The 18,623-nt window shown below is 48.0% G+C and overlaps 2 protein-coding genes across 5 annotated transcripts in view; one reads left to right on the top strand and one right to left on the bottom strand.

Moving 5' to 3' along the window:
• DDX17 (DEAD-box helicase 17) overlaps positions 1-3,192 on the top strand; it is a 24,190-nt gene extending 20,998 nt beyond the window's left edge. For 2 of the 3 annotated variants that reach the window (XM_016938729.3, XM_009438315.4), the window contains exon 13: positions 180-3,192. In XM_016938729.3, the coding sequence (XP_016794218.1) occupies positions 180-685 (506 nt within the window). In that variant the 3' untranslated portion in view covers positions 686-3,192. 3 annotated transcript variants of the gene reach the window in all.
• KDELR3 (KDEL endoplasmic reticulum protein retention receptor 3) lies at positions 3,183-18,623 on the bottom strand. 2 transcript variants are annotated; one of them, XM_001163595.8, is made up of 5 exons: positions 18,305-18,623; positions 12,030-12,130; positions 6,904-7,062; positions 5,171-5,423; positions 3,183-4,134 (listed from the first exon to the last, which is right to left on the bottom strand). In XM_001163595.8, exons 1-5 carry the CDS (start codon positions 18,393-18,395, stop codon positions 4,094-4,096), a joined length of 645 nt encoding a protein of 214 aa, XP_001163595.1. In that variant the 5' UTR covers positions 18,396-18,623; the 3' UTR covers positions 3,183-4,093. The 2 variants fall into 2 exon arrangements, with proteins under 2 accessions (XP_001163595.1, XP_009436675.1); XM_009438400.5 differs by lacking the exon at positions 3,183-4,134 and having other exon boundaries at positions 5,024-5,423; positions 18,305-18,586.

The raw sequence follows: 18,623 nt of genomic DNA, 5'->3' as shown, positions 1-18,623 counted from the left end.
TGTGCCCCATTAAAGAATCAAATTATGAGTATATTTTTACAGTACTAATTGGGAGGCTGGCCAGCATAACTAAATATCAAGGAGACATGTTTAATACTTTTGTACCCAATAGAATTTTTACATTGTTATGTTTAGGTCATATATCTGCCGTTAAAAATCTTCTTGTATCTTCCCATTAGGTGGTCGTTCTCGTTACCGGACCACTTCTTCAGCCAACAATCCCAATCTGATGTATCAGGATGAGTGTGACCGAAGGCTTCGAGGAGTCAAGGATGGTGGCCGGAGAGACTCTGCAAGCTATCGGGATCGTAGTGAAACCGATAGAGCTGGTTATGCTAATGGCAGTGGCTATGGAAGTCCAAATTCTGCCTTTGGAGCACAAGCAGGCCAATACACCTATGGTCAAGGCACCTATGGGGCAGCTGCGTATGGCACCAGTAGCTATACAGCTCAAGAATATGGTGCTGGCACTTACGGAGCTAGTAGCACCACCTCAACTGGGAGAAGTTCACAGAGCTCTAGCCAGCAGTTTAGTGGGATAGGCCGGTCTGGGCAGCAGCCACAGCCACTGATGTCACAACAGTTTGCACAGCCTCCGGGAGCTACCAATATGATAGGTTACATGGGGCAGACTGCCTACCAATACCCTCCTCCTCCTCCCCCTCCTCCTCCTTCACGTAAATGAAACCACTCAAGTGGTAGTGACTCCAGCAGACTTAATTACATTTTAAGGAACACTGTCTTTCCTTTTTTTTTCCTCTTCCCCTTTTCTTTTTTTTTCCTTTTTTCTTTTTTTTTTTCTTTTTTTTTAAATTTTTCCCCCCAACCATCGTGATTTGTCTTTTCATGCAGATTAGTTAGAATTCACTGCCAGGTTTCTTCTGCCCACCAAAATGATCCAGTCTGTAATAACATTTTGTAAAAAAAAAAAAATATATATATATATATATATATAGCCGACTGGAAGAGATTAATTTCTTCCCCCAACTTCTTGCATGTTGAAGATATTTGAGCTATTTTTCATCTAAAAGAGTAAGGTATTAGGCCCTTTTGTGGGAGCCCCATCTTTTGTTTTTCTGAGTTGGTGGGGGGGGGAGGGAGGGAGGGGGAGGGCTGAATTGTTTTGCAGAGGAAGATGGCATCTGTGCTTTAAATTTCTCATTACTGGGTTAGAAAACAAAGAGGGACTGCCCTGCACATTTTCTTTTGTGCTTTTAAATGTTTCTTAAGTTGGAACAGGTTTCCTCGGGCCTGTTTTGACTGATTGCTGGAGTGCATTTGACAGTTAAAAATTACTAATTGGTTTTATTTCCCTTCACACTCTGCCTCCCCACTTCTCCCCCCGTTACTGAAAAATAACCATTTTAGTGTCAGGCTAGAAGTTGAATTGCTGAGTTTTGTGTATCCTTTAAATTAAAAACCACAAGTGTTTATTGTAGTGGTTAAACTGTAGCATCTCAGCATCTGGGTGGAAGCTGCCTATATTTCTTCCCAGTTTAACTGGGGACCATCTGTGAAATTAATTTTCCATCCAGACAGCTGCTGTGAGCAAATGAACATAAATGCTCACTGGAAATTTACTAACCAGTTTTTATATTGACCTGCAGTGTAAAAAGCACATTTAATTATAAACAATATATTCAAAATGGGCAAATTTTCTTTTCAAATGCAGTGTAGAGCTAGAATAAAAGCAACTCTTTGCCACCTACTCTGCCCTTTTGGCAAAGTTACCTTGAACAAAGAATCTTAAGGGTTTATTAAGAACTCTTTATTTTCTTCATACCCTGTTCTCTGCAGTGCTTTCTAACAGCTTCTGGGTGCAGATTTTCTTCGGCATCCTTTTGCACTCAGCTTATTACAGGTAGGTAGTGCTTAAGAAAAGTCATGGAGGACTAAAGCCTAAGTCCTTTTCACTTTTCCTCCATCTGAAGGTAGGTGAGTTCATCCTCTTCATAGTAATGCTGTTTTACCAAGACTTCATAGCAGATGGACCCAGAAAGAATGTTCTGCTATTGTGTTCACTACAACAGGATAGGGACATCAGACAGCCCCAGAAACCCCTTCCAGATCTGATATGGGACTATTAATTTTTATGCTGTTAATTGGTATTCATTCACAATGCAGTTGAAGGGGGAAGGCTCCACTGCATTCTTTGGCTAAGGCCTGAATGCTTGCTGATCTGTAAGATCTATACTCGAGGTTTTGTTTTCCTTTTAAAATTCTTTAGGGAGAGAGGGATGGTTTCTGAGGGGTTCTGAAAGTATGATTCAATGTGCAACATACAGGTAGGTCTTCAGCATAAGCTGAAATATATGCATGTAAAAACTTTGACATCTTTTTTTTTAATTTTCCACTTTCTTCTTAACTTTACTTCTCTTTTTGTCCCCCCCATCTTACAGAAGTTGAGGCCAAGGGAGGATGGTAGGCACAGAAGAAACATGGCAAACTGCTCTGTGCTTTCAAACCAAAGTGTTCCCCCCAACCCCAAATTTGTCTAAGCACTGGCCAGTCTGTTGTGGGCATTGTTTTCTACAACCAAATTCTGGGTTTTTTTCTTCTTTCTTTAAACATAGAGGTACCACCACAAGGGATGCCCTACTCTCTCGCAGCTCTTGAAAGCATGTTTGAGGGAAAGGTCTCTGGGCAAGCAAGTGGTTATTTGGATTGCTTGCTTCCCTTTTTCCACCTGGGACATTGTAATCATAAAATAACAGTAAATTCCAAACCTCAGAAACTATTATGGCCTGAGCACAGCTGAAGTCTAGCAGAGTTTAATTCTTCTGCCTCCATGTCTGTCACTTATAATTCAGGTTCTGCTGTTGGCTTCAGAACATGAGCAGAAGAATCATTTTATGCTAGTTACTGCATTCATGGTTGAAACTCAACTTAGGGAAAGGGTTTCAATGTATTAAGCAATGGGCTGCTTCTCCCCAATCCTCCCTAACAATTCGTTGTGTGGACTTCTCATCTAAAAGGTTAGTGGCTTTTGCTTGGGATCAGTGCTCTCTATTCATGTTCTTGCTGGTCTCCAGACACATTCCTGTTGCATTAAGACTTGAAAGACTTGTAGATGTGTGATGTTCAGGCACAGGATGCTGAAAGCTATGTTACTATTCTTAGTTTGTAAATTGTCCTTTTGATACCATCTTGTTTTCTTTTTGTAGGTATAAATAAAAACACTGTTGACAATAAGGTGTGAGCTTTTATTGCTTAATTCTCTGAATAATTCAACGTAGACGTCTTAAAAGTTTTTGTTTCAAGACAGAGATGGGGGATATTGGATTGACTGATTACTTTTGCACCTAAAACTGAAAGGAAAAAACTTAATACAAGAATTGGAATTGAAAACCCTAGCAGGATACCTAGTAGGTAAGGGTTTGGATATATCTCTATCTGCTCATAAGTAAAACAGTGATTGTGCAAATGGTACTTGCCTAAGTACCATTAGGTTATTGGTATTAAGGTACTAAGTACAAGGCAGGTATCAGCCACTGGTTTGAAAAAATTTCAAACCAGTAAAAGATGAGTCACAAAACTCCTCCAGCCAAACCTGGTAAATTTGGTTTGCTTCTGGCCTGAAGGCAGTGTGAAAGTGAAATAAGTTTCACACTTAAAACTAGCTGTCACCTTTATATCTTGACCACCTAAATTTGGTCATCTACCTGGAAAGTGGAAATTCACAAGAATGTACCCTAATATTTTAACTGGTCTTTAGTTGGGACATTCTTAAGAGGAGGGACATTGTTCCAGATTGGGGTTGACTTGCTCATCATGAGTCTTGCCCTCGGGCCTTGGAGAACAATCATTTATTTTTTTTATTTCGTCGGTAAGACACCTTAAGGTTTCTTGTTGCAGTGAGGCACCATCTTTGTGCAGTTGGCCGAGGTTTTTTATGACCTTACAATGGGTCTTTAAGGGCGATCTATTGATGAGAAGGTCTTCTCGGTGGGACGATCAGGTTTTGCTGAAATCCACACTAAGCACTTTTCTGGTTTTAACATTTGATCCCAAATTATGGATAAGTTGCCAAAGAGAACATTCTAAATAGTTTGCTTCATGTGCTTGTTAAGGCGTAGACTGTCTCTGAAGGTCCTCAGATTGGCATTGGAAGACTTAACTTCTTTCCCTTAAGGACTGGAAGAAAATGGAGATGAAATAAGAATTTACCATCTGATGAAAGGACTGCTTTATAACTTGATGCATAATCTTGGTATCATCTCTTAATGGCCGGCTCACAGTATATGTTCGATTGTTAAAGCAAAGGGGGAGTTTTCATCTCCGGTTGACTATGGACCTACTGATCCCCGACTTGGTTACTGGCACCCTTCCCCCCAGCTGTAAACTTAGCGATTGGCCTCAAATTGTCTGTTGTACATCTCATACAATCAAATCAGCAGACCTTCTCAAGTCCTAGAACTTGTGTCCACATCTCTTTCTACCTCTAGAGCCTTTTTCCTGATCAACTGCAACTGCCCCATAGCTAGTCACTGTACTTGGACTGCTTTCTACCCTACATAGCAGCTAGTGGATTGGGTTTTTTAATGACCCAATACCTGCCCTTGGCAATCAGAATGTAATGCAAGCCCCTTACCCTGGCCTACGAGGCGCTAGGTCAAGCTTGTCCAACCCGCGGCTCAGGATGGCTTTGTGGCCCAACACGAATTTGTAAACTTTCTTAAAACATATGAAGTGTCTTTTTGTTTGTTTTTGCTCATAAGCTATCAGTGTATTTTATGTGTGGCCCACGACAATTCTTCCAGTGTGGGCCAGGGCAGCCAAAAGGTTGGACACCCCTGCCCTATGTGAACTGGTCTTGGTTGACTTATCTCCAGGTTTATAGATTTTGACCCCACTAGGCTTTTTGTCCATTGCACCAAGCTGGTTGTTTCCTTGGGGCTTGTAATAAGTTCTGGAATGTTTTTCACTACTAACCAAGTATTCTGTCAAATGTCATCTCACAGCTGTCTTGCATAGTACACATAACCTATTGGCCTGCATGTTTTTATGGCATTTGTTTCTTTATTGAAAATATTTGTCTTCTTGCATTAGAACACAAGCACTGTGGATGGCAGAGACTTGACTGTTCACATCTGTATCTGCTGGAATACTTATTAAATGGATGAGTAACTCCTTAGGCCAGTGTCAGCATTGCTGTCATCCCAGGACATACCTTTGGTCACATACAAGTAGAAGAAGTCACAGTAGAAGATGGTTTGTACTACTCCAGACACCACTGCAATTTGGTCATAGAAATTCTCAGTCTGGTACCGCCTGATCCAGTTAGCCAGGTAGAGTGCCCGGTACAGACCCAGAAAGAACAGGTAGTGAGTAGTTATGGTCTCAGCCTCTCCAGTCTTGCTGATCATGAAGAGCTGGGGCAGAATAGCCACTGATTCCAGGTAGATAGAGAAAGTCCAGAGGATCTGAGCCAAAGAGAAAGCAACCAGAGACTGAGCAAGACCAAGAAGAGGCCCATCTTAAAATAACATAATTACTAAAACAATAGCTTGCTGGAGAAGGTACAGTAAGGAGGAAAAAAAGTTCTCAATAAAAATTATAATATTTTAATCAGTTTAACCTACCATCTCTAGGTAAATATAAGGGTTTTTTTTTCTAATTTTTGAAAGATTATACAGTACACTGCTTTTTTCACAGTGTAGCGTGAGCATTTATATAGAAAACTACTTTTAATTTTTTTTTTTTAAGATAGGGTCTTGCTGTTGTCACCCAGGCTGGAGTGCAGTGGCATGATCATAGCTTGCTGCAGCCTCAAACTCCTGGGCTCAAGTGATCTTTCCATCTCACCTTCCTTAGTAGCTGGGACTACATACAGGCATGTGCCACTACACCCAGCCAAAAATAACTTTTTTTTTTTTTTTTTTTTTTTTTTTGAGATGGAGTCTCACTCTGTCTCCCAGGCTGGAGTGCAGTGGTGCGATCTCGGCTCACTGCAAGCTCCACCTCCTGGGTTCACTCCATTCTCCTGTCTCAGCCTCCCGAGTAGCTGAGACTACAGGCGCCTGCCACCACGCTCGGCTAATTTTTTTTCTTCTATTTTTCAGTAGAGACAGGGTTTCACTGTGTTTGTTAGCCAGGATGGTCTCGATCTCCTGACCTCGTGAGCCACCGTGCCCGGCCAAAAATAACTTAAATGATAGTTTCATAGTATAAAATCATAATTGAAGCCACAGTTTCTTAAAATCTAGTCATGTTGCCAGGCTCACACCTATAATCCGAGAACTTTGGGAGGCCGAGGTGGGTGGATCACTTGAGGTCAGGAGTTGGAGACCAGCCTGGCCAACATGGTGAAACCCCGTCTCAACTAAAAATACAAAAATTAGCTGAGTGTGGTGGCTCGTGCCTATAATCCCAGTTACTTGGGAAGCTGAGACAGGAGAATCACCTGAACCCAGGAGGCAGAGGTTGCAGTGAGCTGAGATCCTGCCACTGCACTCCAGCCTGGGCAACAGAGTGAGACTCCGTCTCAAAAAAATAATAAAAAATTAGTCATGTCCATAAACACCAGCGTCAGAATCTCCCATGATGCTTGTTGCCTGCAGATTCATGGGCCACAGTCCAAACTTACTTACTGAGTTGAAATTTCTGGGCCTGGACTGTGCTACAGGGATATAGGGATCTGCTAATCATCTGTTGAACAGAACGTCTCAACAGCCAGAAGTAGGGCTGTGATGCCTGCTTGGTTTATGGGCATCATGACTATTGAGATGTGCTCATTTCCAACTAAAGCATTGTAAATAGCTTGTCAATTTCTTCTCAACTTATAACTGAAGGATACATGAGTAATGGTCACAGTTGTAAGCAGAAGGCAAGCCCAGGGTCTGGAGGGAAGGATGCGGGGAGCATATTTCCCTTTGAGAACTGGTACTCAGTCCATTCCCTTACCTCCAGCAGAGTGAAACTGTAGTTTTCAAGGAAGGAAAGGCCAATGACTGGGACCAGAAGAAACTCCAGGCGGAATGTGTCATTCTCACTGTCAAAAGTTTTACGGAATTTCCCATATATCATGTACACTGTAACATAGGCACAGAGGAGAAAAACCACCTAAAAAGGGAGAGAGACATGGGAGTCGAATCTATGAAGTCATTTCCCAGCCTATTTACTACGCTCCTAGCCTACCAAACCTAAGGGTCAGTGTTCTGCCATAATGTAACATGAAGAGGTTAAATATGTTTGCAGTTTATCTTGGGTCCAGTTGCCTAGAATTTGAAATCAATGACCCTTTCATTAAATAACTCCATGCTTCTATACTGGGACTGACAGTGCTGCCATGAACAGTCAAAGGTGCCCTTGTCGTCCCCTTCATTTGTGGAGCATTAGGTGAAACAGGATTGGTCTATTTCAGGGGATTTACCAGAGGCATTCCAGGGCTCTTGAAACAATTTTAAAACAATTTCCTGGATATGCATCAGTGACTTCTGAGCATTCTTCCACAAGGACTAGCCTTTTTTTTTTTAAATGTTGCCCAGTCTGGCCTCAAACCCTGGGGTCGAGTGATCCTCCTGCTTCAGCCTCCCTAGAAGCTGGGACTACTTATGACCTGCTAACATCCCTTGAATTAACTGACCATTGCTCCTTCAGAAAAGCTCTCCTAATCACAGTAGCTGTCCTCTGGCATATAATGATTTCATTTTGATATGCCCTCCAACCTTCCAGGCCAGCACTTCTCAAATGAGTGTGCATCAAAACACAGATGCTGCCTGGGTGTGGAGGCTCACGCCTGTAATCCCAGCACCTTGGGAGGCCAAGGTGGGCAGATCACCTGAGGTCAAGAGTTTGAGACCAGCCTGGCCAACATGGTGAAACCTCGTTTCTACTAAAAATAAAAAAACTAGCCAGGCATGATGGCGGGCGCCTGTAATCCCAGCTAGCTGGGAGGCTGAGGCAGGAGAATCACTTGAACCCGGGAGGCAGAGGTTACAGTGAGCCGAGATCACGCCATTGTACTCCAGCCTGGGGGATAAGAGTGAGACTTTGTCTCAAAAAAAAAAAAAAAAAAAAAACACAGATGCTGTCTCTTCCCTTGCCCCAAGAGCTTTTGATTTCATAGGTCTGGATGGGCCTGAGAGTTTGTTCTTCCTTTTTTTTTTTTTTGAGATGGAGTCTCGCTCTGTCGCCCAGGCTGGAGTGCAGTGGTGCAATCTTGGCTCACTGCTACCTCCGCCTCCTGGATTCAAGTGATTCTCCTGCCTCAGCCTCCTGAGTAGCTGGGATTACAGGCGTGCACCACCATGCCCGGCTAATTTTTGTATTTCTAGTTTCACCATGTTGGTCAGGCTTGTCTCCAACTCCTCACCTCAGGTGATCCGCCCGCCTCGGCCTCCCAAAGTGCTGGGATTATAGGCATGAGCCACCGCGCCCGGCCTTAAAAGTCTGTATTTCTAACAAGTTTCCCAAGTGACACTGATACTGCCTGAGCAGGACCACACTGGCCTAGAGCACTCCTATTTGTACTCCTATTTGGAGTTATTTCCTCGAAGCAGTCTTTTTTTCACTACAATGAGGCACACATTCTGTCGCCATAGCTCCATGTGAACATATTCATTTTAGCCCGTGATCACATGCTCTGTAAATGTCTAGGTACAAGTCCATCTCCCCTCTAAGAGAGGACTCCATGGCAAGGTCCACCTCCTAATCCCCAGCTCCTAACTCAGTCCCTGGCATAAAACAAATGCTGGAATGAGTGAATGAGGTGGTCACTTTTTCATTTCATAAATGTAGAAACTAGCCTCTTTGAGCTTCCTAGACCTCATTCAGCCATGGCAAGGGCTGAGTCTGCTGTCTCTGCCAGGAATGCCCAAGGCTGACTTGGGCTGAGAAATGAACTAGCAGGTGATGTTTGATACATGTGTGAACTTAAGTAGATGGTGATTTCCAGTCCTCAGATTCACATTCACTAAATCTGAATGAGTTCAACACCTCACAAGTAACAGCAACCTCCACTCTACCAACTAGTAACAACATGCCTGAAATCCCAAAGGGATGTCTCTGATATGGAAGAAAAGGACAACTCACTTTAGTTAAATATTTTCTAGGTGCTGTATGTTATCTCATGTGATCTTCTCAATAGCCCTGCAAGATAGAATTCCCCCATGGAACCCTTCTTCCTTAGAAATAAGATTCCTAGGCCAGGCACGGTGGCTCTCGCCTGTAATCCCAGCACTTTGGGAGGCCGAGGAGGGTGGATCACGAGGTCAGGAGTTCGAGACCAGCCCGGCCAACATAGTGAAACCCCGTCTCTACTAAAAATACAAAAATTAGCCAGGCATGGTGGTGCGCACCTGTAATCCCAGCTACTCAGGAGGCTGAGGCAGGAGAATTCGCTTGAACCTGGGAGGCGGAGGTTGCAATGAGCCGAGATCACGCCACTGCACTCCAGCCTGGGCAACAGAGGGAGACTGTCTCAAAATAAAAAAGACTGGGCATGGTGGCTAATGCCTGTAATCCCAACACTTTGGGAGGCCGAGGTGGGCAGATCACGAGGTCAGGAGACCATCCTGGCTAACATGGTGAAACCCCGTCTTTATTAAAAATACAAAAAAAAAAAAGTTAGCCAGGCATGGTGGCACACATCTGTAATCCCAGCTACTCGGGAGGCTGAGGCAGGAGAATCGCTTGAACTTGGGAGGTGGAGGTTGCAATGAGCCGAGATCGTGCCACTGCACTCCAGCCTGGGCGACAGAGCTAGATTCTGTCTAAACAATAAATAAATAAATAACTTGAACCCGGGAGGCAGAGGCTGCAGTGAGCCAAGATCGTGCCACTGCACTCCACTCTGTCTCAAAAAAAAAAAAAAAAAAAAAGGGCCAGGTGCGGTGGCTCACGCCTGTAATTCCAACACTTTGGGGGGCCAAGGTGGGCAGATCACGAGGTCAGGAGTTTGAGACCAGCCTGGCCAACATAGTGAAACCCCGTCTCTATCAAAAAATACAAAAAGTAGCCGGGCGTGGTGGTGGGCGCCTGTAATCCCAGCTACTCTGGAGGCTGAGGTGGTAGAATTGCTTGAATCCAGGAGGCAGAGGTTGCAGTGAGCCAAGATTGCACCACTGCACCCCAGCCTGAGCCACAGTGCAAGACTCCATTTCAACAACAACAAAAAAGAAGACTCCTGGCTGGGCGCAATGGCTCACGCCTGTAATCCCAGCACTTCGGGAGGCCGAGGCGGGCAGATAACAAGGTCAGGAGATCGAGACCATCCTGGCTAATAAGGTGAAACCCTGTCTCTACTAAAAATACAAAACTTAGCTGGGCGCAGTGGCAGGCGCCTGTAGTCCCAGCTACTCGGGAGGCTGAGGCAGGAGAATGGCGTGAACCCGGGAGGCGGAGCTTGCAGTGAGCCGAGATTGCGCCACTGCACTCCAGCCTGGGCGACAGAGTGAGACTCCGTCTCAAAAAAAAAAAAAAGGACTCCTAGCTGATCATGGTAATTCCAGAACTTTGGGAGACTGACACAGGCAGATCACTTGAGCCCAGGGGTTTGAGACCAGCCTGGGCAACATGGTGAAATCTTGTCTCTATTAAAAATACAAAAAAATTAGCCAGGCATGGTGGTGCGTGCCTGTAGTCCCAGCTACTCAGGAGTCTGAGGTGGGAGGACCCCTTCAGCCCGGGAAGTTGAGGCAGTGAGCCATGATCGCACCACTGCACAAGAAATAAGATTCCTATTAGATAATGTGTCCAACTAAAATCTACATCTTGGCGGGCACGGTGGCTCACACCCGTAATCCCAGCACTTTGGGAGGTCGAGGTGGGTGGACCACTTGAGGTCAGGAGCGTGAGACCAGCCTGGCCAACATGGAGAAACCCTGTCTCTCCTAAAAATACAAAAATTAGCTGGACGTGGTGGCACATGCCTGTAGTCCCAGCTACTTGGGAGGCTGAGGCACAAGGCAAGCTCCCGGCTTGAAACCAGGAGGTGGAGGCTGCAGTGAGCTGAGATTGCGCTGCTGCACTCCAGCCTGGGCAACAGAAAACAGTGAGACTCTGTCTTAAAAAAACAGAAAAAAGCTGTGTCCTTTGATCTTTACATGGCTGGTTCCTTGTTGTCACTAAGCTGTCAGCTTACATGTCATCTCTTTGAAGATGCCCTGACCACACTCCCTGAAGTAGCTCTCTAATCCTTCTCTATCACCTAAATAATTTTTTTTTCTTGAGATAGGATCTCACTCTGTTGCCCAGACTGGAGTACAGTGGCATGATCGTGGCTCACTGCAGCCTTGATCTACCAAGATCAGGTGATTGTCCCACCTCAGCCTCCTGAGTAGCTGGGACCACAGATGAGCACCACTACGCCCAGCTAAATTTCTTAAATTTTATGTAGAGGCGGAGTCTCACTGCATTGCCCAGGCTGGTCTCAGACTCCTGAGCTCAAGCGGTCCTCTCGCCTCGGCCTCCCAAAGTGCTGGGATTACAGGTGTGACCCTTTATTGAATGTTTAATATATGGCAGGGTTTTTTACATTTACATTTATTATCTCGTTTAATGTTCCCAACCAAACCCTCTGAGCTAAGTAATGGTATTGTCTTTTTTTTTTTTTTTCTTTTTGAGACAGAGTCTCACTCTGTCACCCAGGGTGGAGTGCAGTGGCGCGATCTCGGCTCACTGCAACCTCCGCCTCCCAAGTTCAAGCAACTCTCCTGCCTCAGCCTCCTGAGTAGCTGGGACTGCAGGCATGAGCCACCATGCCCGGCTAATTTTTTGTATTTTTAGTAGAGACAGGGTTTCACCTTGTTAGCCAGGATGGTTATTGGAGACCACTCCGTCCGCCCAACTCGGCCTCCCAAATTGCTGGGATTACAGGCATGAGCCACAGTGCCCAGCCCTGTCCTCATTTTTGCACGAGGACACTGATATACAAAGAGGCCCAAGATGAGGTCATGCAGCCACTAAGCAGCAAAGTCAGGATTCAAACCCAGGTCGGCCTGGCTCCACAGAATGAGTTTCCAAGCAGGCTACCTCACAGTTTGTGGGGGCTTGGTGGCTTCCCCCAACCATCACACCCAGCCCCTCACCTTCATTACTGTGTTGTAGATGGAGATGAAGTTGGTGAACAGGTCCAGGTACCTGGTGGTGAAGACGAGAGCAAACAGGATCTGGCTCTTCCCAGAGATGCCTGTGGCCAAGGGTAGACAGGAGACAATGAGGACACAGACTCCCAAGCCTGCCCACCCTCAAGAGGCGCACAGCCTGGAGCTGGGGAGGCCTCTAGAGTGTCCATTCCCACTCAAAGACCTCCTGTCCAGGGCACTGTCGCTCCCTAAGGACCAGGAAACTCACCCTTCCCATCGGATCGCTTGAGTCGTTGTTCCTCTCATTAAACTGTAATCTGTCTCCCAGTCTCCAAATAAAGACACGAACACCGAGTTCCCAGTCCCCCTGCGTGTGCCTGCCTGGGCTCTTGCTCTGGAGAGGATGTCGGGGGTGGTGTGAGTCGGGCTTGGTGGGGGTTGTTGAGGCTTCTCTTCACTCCACCCCCAGAGTTCCACTGACAGTCCCCAAAGCTCAGTCTTAGGAGGAGCAACTCACTGACTTTACAAGGTGTTGATTCACCAGGGAGACCAGAGCAGGCAGAGGAAGGTTCAGGGCCAGGGGAGCATTCTATTTTATTTTTCAAACTGTAAGATTTAAAAAGCCTTTTTTCTTTTTTTGAGATGGAGTCTCACTCTGTCGCCCAGGCTGGAGTGCAGTGGCGTGATCTCGGCTCACCACAACCTCTGCCTCCCGGGTTCAAGTGATTCTCCTGCCTCAGCCTCCGAAGTAGCTGGGATTACAGGTGCCTGCCACCACGCCTGGCTAATTTTTGAATTTTTAGTAGAGATGGAGTTTCACCAGGTTGGTCATGGCTGGTCTCAAACTTCTGACTTCAAGTGATCTGCCCGCCTTGGCCTCCCAAAGTGCTGGGATTACAGGCATGACCCACCACGCCCAGCCAAAAAGCCTTTTTTCTAGTTACAAAAGTTATACCTATATTTACTCTTTGCAAAACAAAAATCAAACAATATACAAAGATGCAAAGTTAAAAATATTCCAAACCCCTAGTGTTCATCCTTCCAGATCTTCGTGAACATGTACACACATGACACCTATGTGTACACATATGATGCACATGGATGCACTGAGTTGACAAAAAAGGGTTCATACTCTCCATGCTGTTTCTTTCTTTTTTATTTTTTTCTTTTTAGAGAAAGGGTCTTACTCTGTCTCCCAGGCTGGGGTGCAGTGGTGCAATCATAGCTCACTGCAGCCTCGATCTCCTGGACTCAAACAATTCTCCTATCTCAGCCTCTCGAGTAGCTGGCAACTACAGACACAAACCATCAGACTGGCTAATTTTATTATTATTATTATTATTATTATTATTATTATTATTGTAGAGACAGAGTTTCACTATGTCGCCCAGCCTGGTCTCAAACTCCTGGGCCCAAGTGATCCTCCTACCTCATTCTCTGTGTTGGGATTATAGGCGTGAGCCACCGCGCCCAGTCTAAATGCTGTTTCTTGACCCACTTTGGTCTCTTTCTTTTTTTAACTTTTTATTTTGAAAGAATGTTAGATTTACTACAACAGAGTTGTAAAGACAGTACAGAGAATCCCACATATCCAGCTATATCTAGTGTTAACATTGTATTTGGGCCGGGGGCGGTGGCTCATGCCTGTAATCCAACACTTTGGGAGGCCGAGGCGGGCAGATCACCTGAGGTTGGGAGTTTGAGACCAAGCCTGACCAACTTGGAGAAACACCATCTCCACTAAAAAATACAAAATTAGCCAGGTGTGGTGGCTCATGCCTGTAACCCCAGCTACTTGGGAGGCTGAGGCAGGAGAATCGCTTGAACCCAGGAGGTGGAGGTTGCAGTGAGCCAAGATCGCGCCATTGCACTCCAGCCTGGGCAACAAGAGCAAAACTCTGTCTTTTTAAAAAAAAACAAAAAACATCGTATTTAGTGACAGTACTTTATCAAAACAAATAAATCAACATCAGTAGAGCACTGTTGACTGAACTCCAGGCTTTATTCTGATTTCACCAGTTTTCCCACTGCTGCCCTTTTTCCATTCCTGGATTCCATCCCGGAATCCATGCTGCATTTTGTTGTCATGCTCCTTAGTGTCCTTTGGCCACTTTTTATTTATTTATTTATTTATTTTTAGAGACAGAGTCTCACTCTGTCACCCAGGCTGGAGTGCAGTGGTGCGATCTCGACTCACTGCAACGTCTGCCTCCTGGGTTCAAGTCATTCTCCTGCCTCAGCCTCCCGGGTAGCTGGGATTACAGGCGCCCACCACCATGCCCGGCTAATTTTTGTGTTTTTAGTAGAGATGGGTTTTCACCGTGTTAGCCAGGCTGGTCTTGAACTCCTGACCTCAAGTGATCTGCCCACTTCGGCCTCCCAAAGTGCTGGGATTACAGGTGTGAGCCACTGTGCCCGGCCAGCAGTCTTGGTTATCAGATGGAAGAAACAGTATATATATAGGGTTTGGTTTAACCCATGGTTTCAGGCATCCACTGGCAGTCTTGGAACATATCCTCCGTGGATAAGGGGGAACTACTGTGCTGTCTGATTCAGGGTCTGGTTCCCCTGTACCCCTGAACTGTGCCTTCTCTAACCATTCCTCTGGTTCCAGACATTTGGGGTGGGAGAACATTTTTTTTTCTTTTTTTGTGAGGCAGGGTCTCACTCTGTCACCCAGGCTGGAGTGCAGTGACACAATCACAGATCACTGCAGCCTCAACCTCCCCAGGCTGGGATGACCCTCCTACCTTAGCCTCCTGAGTAGCTGGGACTACAGGCACATGCTACCATGCCCAGCTAATTTTTATATTTTTTCTAGAGACAAGATTTTGCCATGTTGCCCAAGCTGGTCTCAAATTCCTGGGCTCAGGTGATCCTCCTGCCTCAGCTTCCCAAAGTGCTGGGATTACATGGGTAAGCCACTGCACCCAGCCTGGGGGAACATTTTTAATGGGCAAGAGGGAACACCCCTGAAGTCTCTAACATTCTGGAGAATGTGCTGGCTTTAGGGCGAGCCTCGGTCTCACATTCCTCACCTGTCAAACGGCCCCTCATGCAGAGTGGCAGGACTGAGCTAAGGAATACACAGTGCTCAGTGAGAACCTGGGTCCCTCTGGGGGGTCTAGCACGCGCGCACGTGCACTAGCCGGGGTGAGGGCAACAGTGGGGCTGGCAGTGGGTAATGAACCCCACTGGGGGAGGCCATACTGACCTGAGGCCAGCTCTGGGATGGCCTGATGTTCATCTCACTGAGCCCTCACACACTTTGACAGAGAAGCCCTCAGCCCCACGTAGGACTGCCTGGGAGGCAGCCCTGGTGGGGGACGCTTGGTCACCCGTTTGGGCCTTCCCCTACCCCTCTTTTCTCTTCATCCTCAGCCTGCCAGTCCCCTGGGTTTTACTCACATTTTCCTTAGCGCTTTGGGAACCCTGGTGATCTTCTGTTTTGTTTTGCTTGTTTGTTTGTTTGAGACAGAGTTCCGCTCTTGCTGCCCAGGCTGGAGTGCAATGGTGCAATCTCAGCTCACTGCAACCTCTGCCTCCCAGGTTCAAGCAATTCTCCTGCCTCAGCCTCACGAGTAGCTGGGATTACAGGCACCTGCCACCATACTCAGATAATTTTTTGTATTTTTAGTGGAGACGGGGTTTCGCCACGCGCCAGGCTGGTCTTGAACGCCTGACCTCATGTGATCTACCCGCCTTGGCCTCCCAAAGTGCTGGGATTACAGGTGTGAGTCACCGTGCCCAGCCCCCCGGTGATCTTGAGCACAATAGTTTTCACACTTTTGAAAACAATCATTTCCACCAGGAAGCTGCACATGGAGACTCGGGACACAGAGGACAATGTGAGCCTGGACTGGCCAGAGTCCCTCCGGGGTCCACTAAGCATAGGTGGACCCCACTGCCAGGGGCAGCCCTCACTCCCATTTGACAAATGGGAAAACAAAGGCCCAGGGTCACACAGCGAGTCAAGGGGAGGAGTGAGAGTGAAGCCCAAGTCTCTGGCCTTTGGGGCTGGGTCTGTTGAGGTCACACCAGGCCCTGCCTCTATCACCTCTGACTTCTCTCTGTGCACACACAGGCCCATCCCTCCCACCCAGCTGCCCTTTTTCTGTTCCCATAGTACTCACTATGGCCTCTAACAAACCGTGTCATTTGCTCAGTTTCCTAGGACTATTGTTTATTGATGGCTTCCTACCACTAGAAAGTCAGGTCCACCACTTGGCCGGGCATAGTGGCTCACACCTGTAACTCGAGCCCAGGAGTTCGAGACCAGCCTGGCCAATATGGCGAAACCCCGTCTCTACTAAAAATACAAAAATTAGCTGAGTGTGATGGCGGGCGTCTGTAATCCCAGCTACTCGGGAGGCTGAAGCAGGAGAATAGCTTGAACCTGGGAGGCAGAGGTTGCAGTGAGCCGAGATTGCGCCACTGCACTCCAGCCTAGGGGATAGAATAAAACTCTGTCTCAAAAAAAAAAAAAAAAAAGGTGGGCGCAGTGGCCCACGCCTACAATCCCAGCACTTTCGGAGGCCGAGGTGGGTGAATCACCTGAGGTCAGGAGTTCAAGACCAGCCTGGCCAACATGGCGAAACCCCGTCTCTACTAAAAATACAAAAATTAGCCGGGCGTGGTGGTGCGTGCCTGTAATCCCAGCTACTCAGGAGGCTGAGGCAGGAGAATCGCTTGAACCTGGGAGGTGGAGGTTGCAGTGAGCCGAGATCACGCCACAGTACTTCAGCTTCAGGGACAAAGCGAAACTCTGTTAAAAAATAAAAATAAAAAATAAATAAAAGAAAGTCAGCTCCACCAGGGCTGGGCCTCTGCTGTCCGGGCTGTATTCTAGGTGCCCAGCAGTGTCTGGCAGACAGCGGCCAGGTACCAGTGTCCCCTCTTGGTCATGGTTGCTCACTCCGTGCAGGGCCTTCTGCAAAAGTGCAGGGAGAGGTTGGAGCTGATTCTCCCCTCACCAGGGCCTGCCGCTCCGGGTCCCCCACTCAGCATTCCTGGCCACCTCCCCTGAGGAAGAACCTGAACTGTCTCTGTACCTGTCTCTCCAGAGACCCCAAACCCAAATGGCCTCCAGGCCTCGAACCACTCCCTCCACACCGTACTGTTGCTCATGTCTGCACCAACCCCCACCCTGCCAGGCCTCCCCCTGCTGTCTGTGCCTTCTCTCTCAAAGCTTGCAAAGCAACCTGTTCAGGCCCCCTTCCAGGCCCCTTCCCAGCTTCCAAACCATGAAGGGCTCCCCAGACCCAACTCCCTGGCCTGACAGAAAAGGCCCTTTCACATCTGGACCAGCCTCCCTCCTGGACTCATCTCCCTCCAGACCACCCAAAATCTGGCTGCCCACCCTTCCCGGGGGATGCCCGGTGCTTGGTGACCTCCATGCCTCTTCATCCCCGGAGCCCTCCACAGCACACACTTCCTGGATTGACACCTGCTCGTCCTCCGGGACCAGCACGGAGCTGCTCCTTCCACAGGGCCTTCGGGGCCCACTCTCAGCCTCCTCAGCCCCACGAGGAGCCTGAGCTCACTCCTGCCTCTGTACACCCAGTGCCAGGCACAGGGAGGGCACCACGAGGATGCCGGTGGACAAAGATGGCTGGAGGAGGCTCTGGCAGCCTTTCGTGGCTCTGGATCTGTTTGGCGACCACGAGTCCAGCCTCAAAGCTTCTCCAAACCTCCAGCAGGGCAGCCAGAATGCAAACAGGGACCCCTCCAGCCTTCCCCGGCTTCCGTTTAGAGGCAGCTCCATACCCGCCTGAGCCCGGCTGGTGCCCTCCTGCCACATCACAGCCACCAGTGCCACACATGCAGGCAGGGGAGGGACGAGGGCTCACTTTGGGGGGTGGGGTGGGGTCTGGGAAGGGGCAGAGAAGAGAAGACCTTGAGAATCGTGGGCCGTTCCTGAGTGCATATCTGCTTCTCCCCCCAGTCGATGGTGGAAGGAACAATGGGTGTAACTGGTGGGAGGGAGGGGTTGTCACCTCCCTTATAACTCCCTCTTCCAACCAGCAGTGACACTGCCAACCTGAGGGGGCGTCTGTGCAGGAACAAACCCACCCTCCTCCCATCATCTCGAGGGGTCCTCCTCCTCTGATTTTATACAACTTTACATTGTTTTTGGAAGTGGAGTTCTGCAAAGTTTCAAGGACCCCCACGCCGGAGTCCCCACCCTGAGCAGACACCTGGAGTGCCCTGCCCTGCACGCAGGGGCATGAGGTTGGCCAGAGAGGGGGTCCCGCACCTCCCTGCCCGGCGCCCCTCACCCGTGCAGCACTTGGACCTCCAGATCTTCCCCAGCAGCAAGATCATGGCCAGGAGGTGGCTCAGGTCGCCGAGGATTCGGAACACGTTCATGGTCCAGCCAGTCAGTCGTGCGCCCGCGCCCAGCAAACTTCTAGGAAACTTTCTGGCGGGCAGGGCGGCTGCCACGTCTCCGGCCCCGGTCTCTAGGTGTCCCAGAGCCCTGCCTGCGCCTCACAGCTCCGCGATCGCACCCGCGCGCCGCCGCCCACGCACTCTTGGCCGGGCGGTGACGTGGCCAGGGCGGCCGCCGGCGCAGGGTGGGGAGCCAGGAAGCGGCGC

This window comes from Pan troglodytes, chromosome 23 (assembly GCF_028858775.2).
Source record: "Pan troglodytes isolate AG18354 chromosome 23, NHGRI_mPanTro3-v2.0_pri, whole genome shotgun sequence".
Taxonomy (NCBI): Eukaryota; Metazoa; Chordata; class Mammalia; order Primates; family Hominidae; genus Pan; species Pan troglodytes.
The sequence above is the reverse complement of the archived record's forward strand: the minus strand, read 5'-3'. Positions and strand labels throughout refer to the sequence as shown.

What these genes read in the sequence shown, in the direction of transcription:
- KDELR3 (XM_009438400.5), bottom strand. Translation starts at nt 18,395, where the DNA reads ATGAACGTGTTCCGAATCCTCGGCGACCTGAGCCACCTCCTGGCCATG. An exon ending in TCTACAACACAGTAATGAAG is followed by an intron (nt 7,063 to 12,029) that starts GTGAGGGGCTGG and finishes CTCCCTTTTTAG; the next exon opens with GTGGTTTTTCTCCTCTGTGC. An exon ending in ACAGTTTCACTCTGCTGGAG is followed by an intron (nt 5,424 to 6,903) that starts GTAAGGGAATGG and finishes TCTTTGGCTCAG; the next exon opens with ATCCTCTGGACTTTCTCTAT.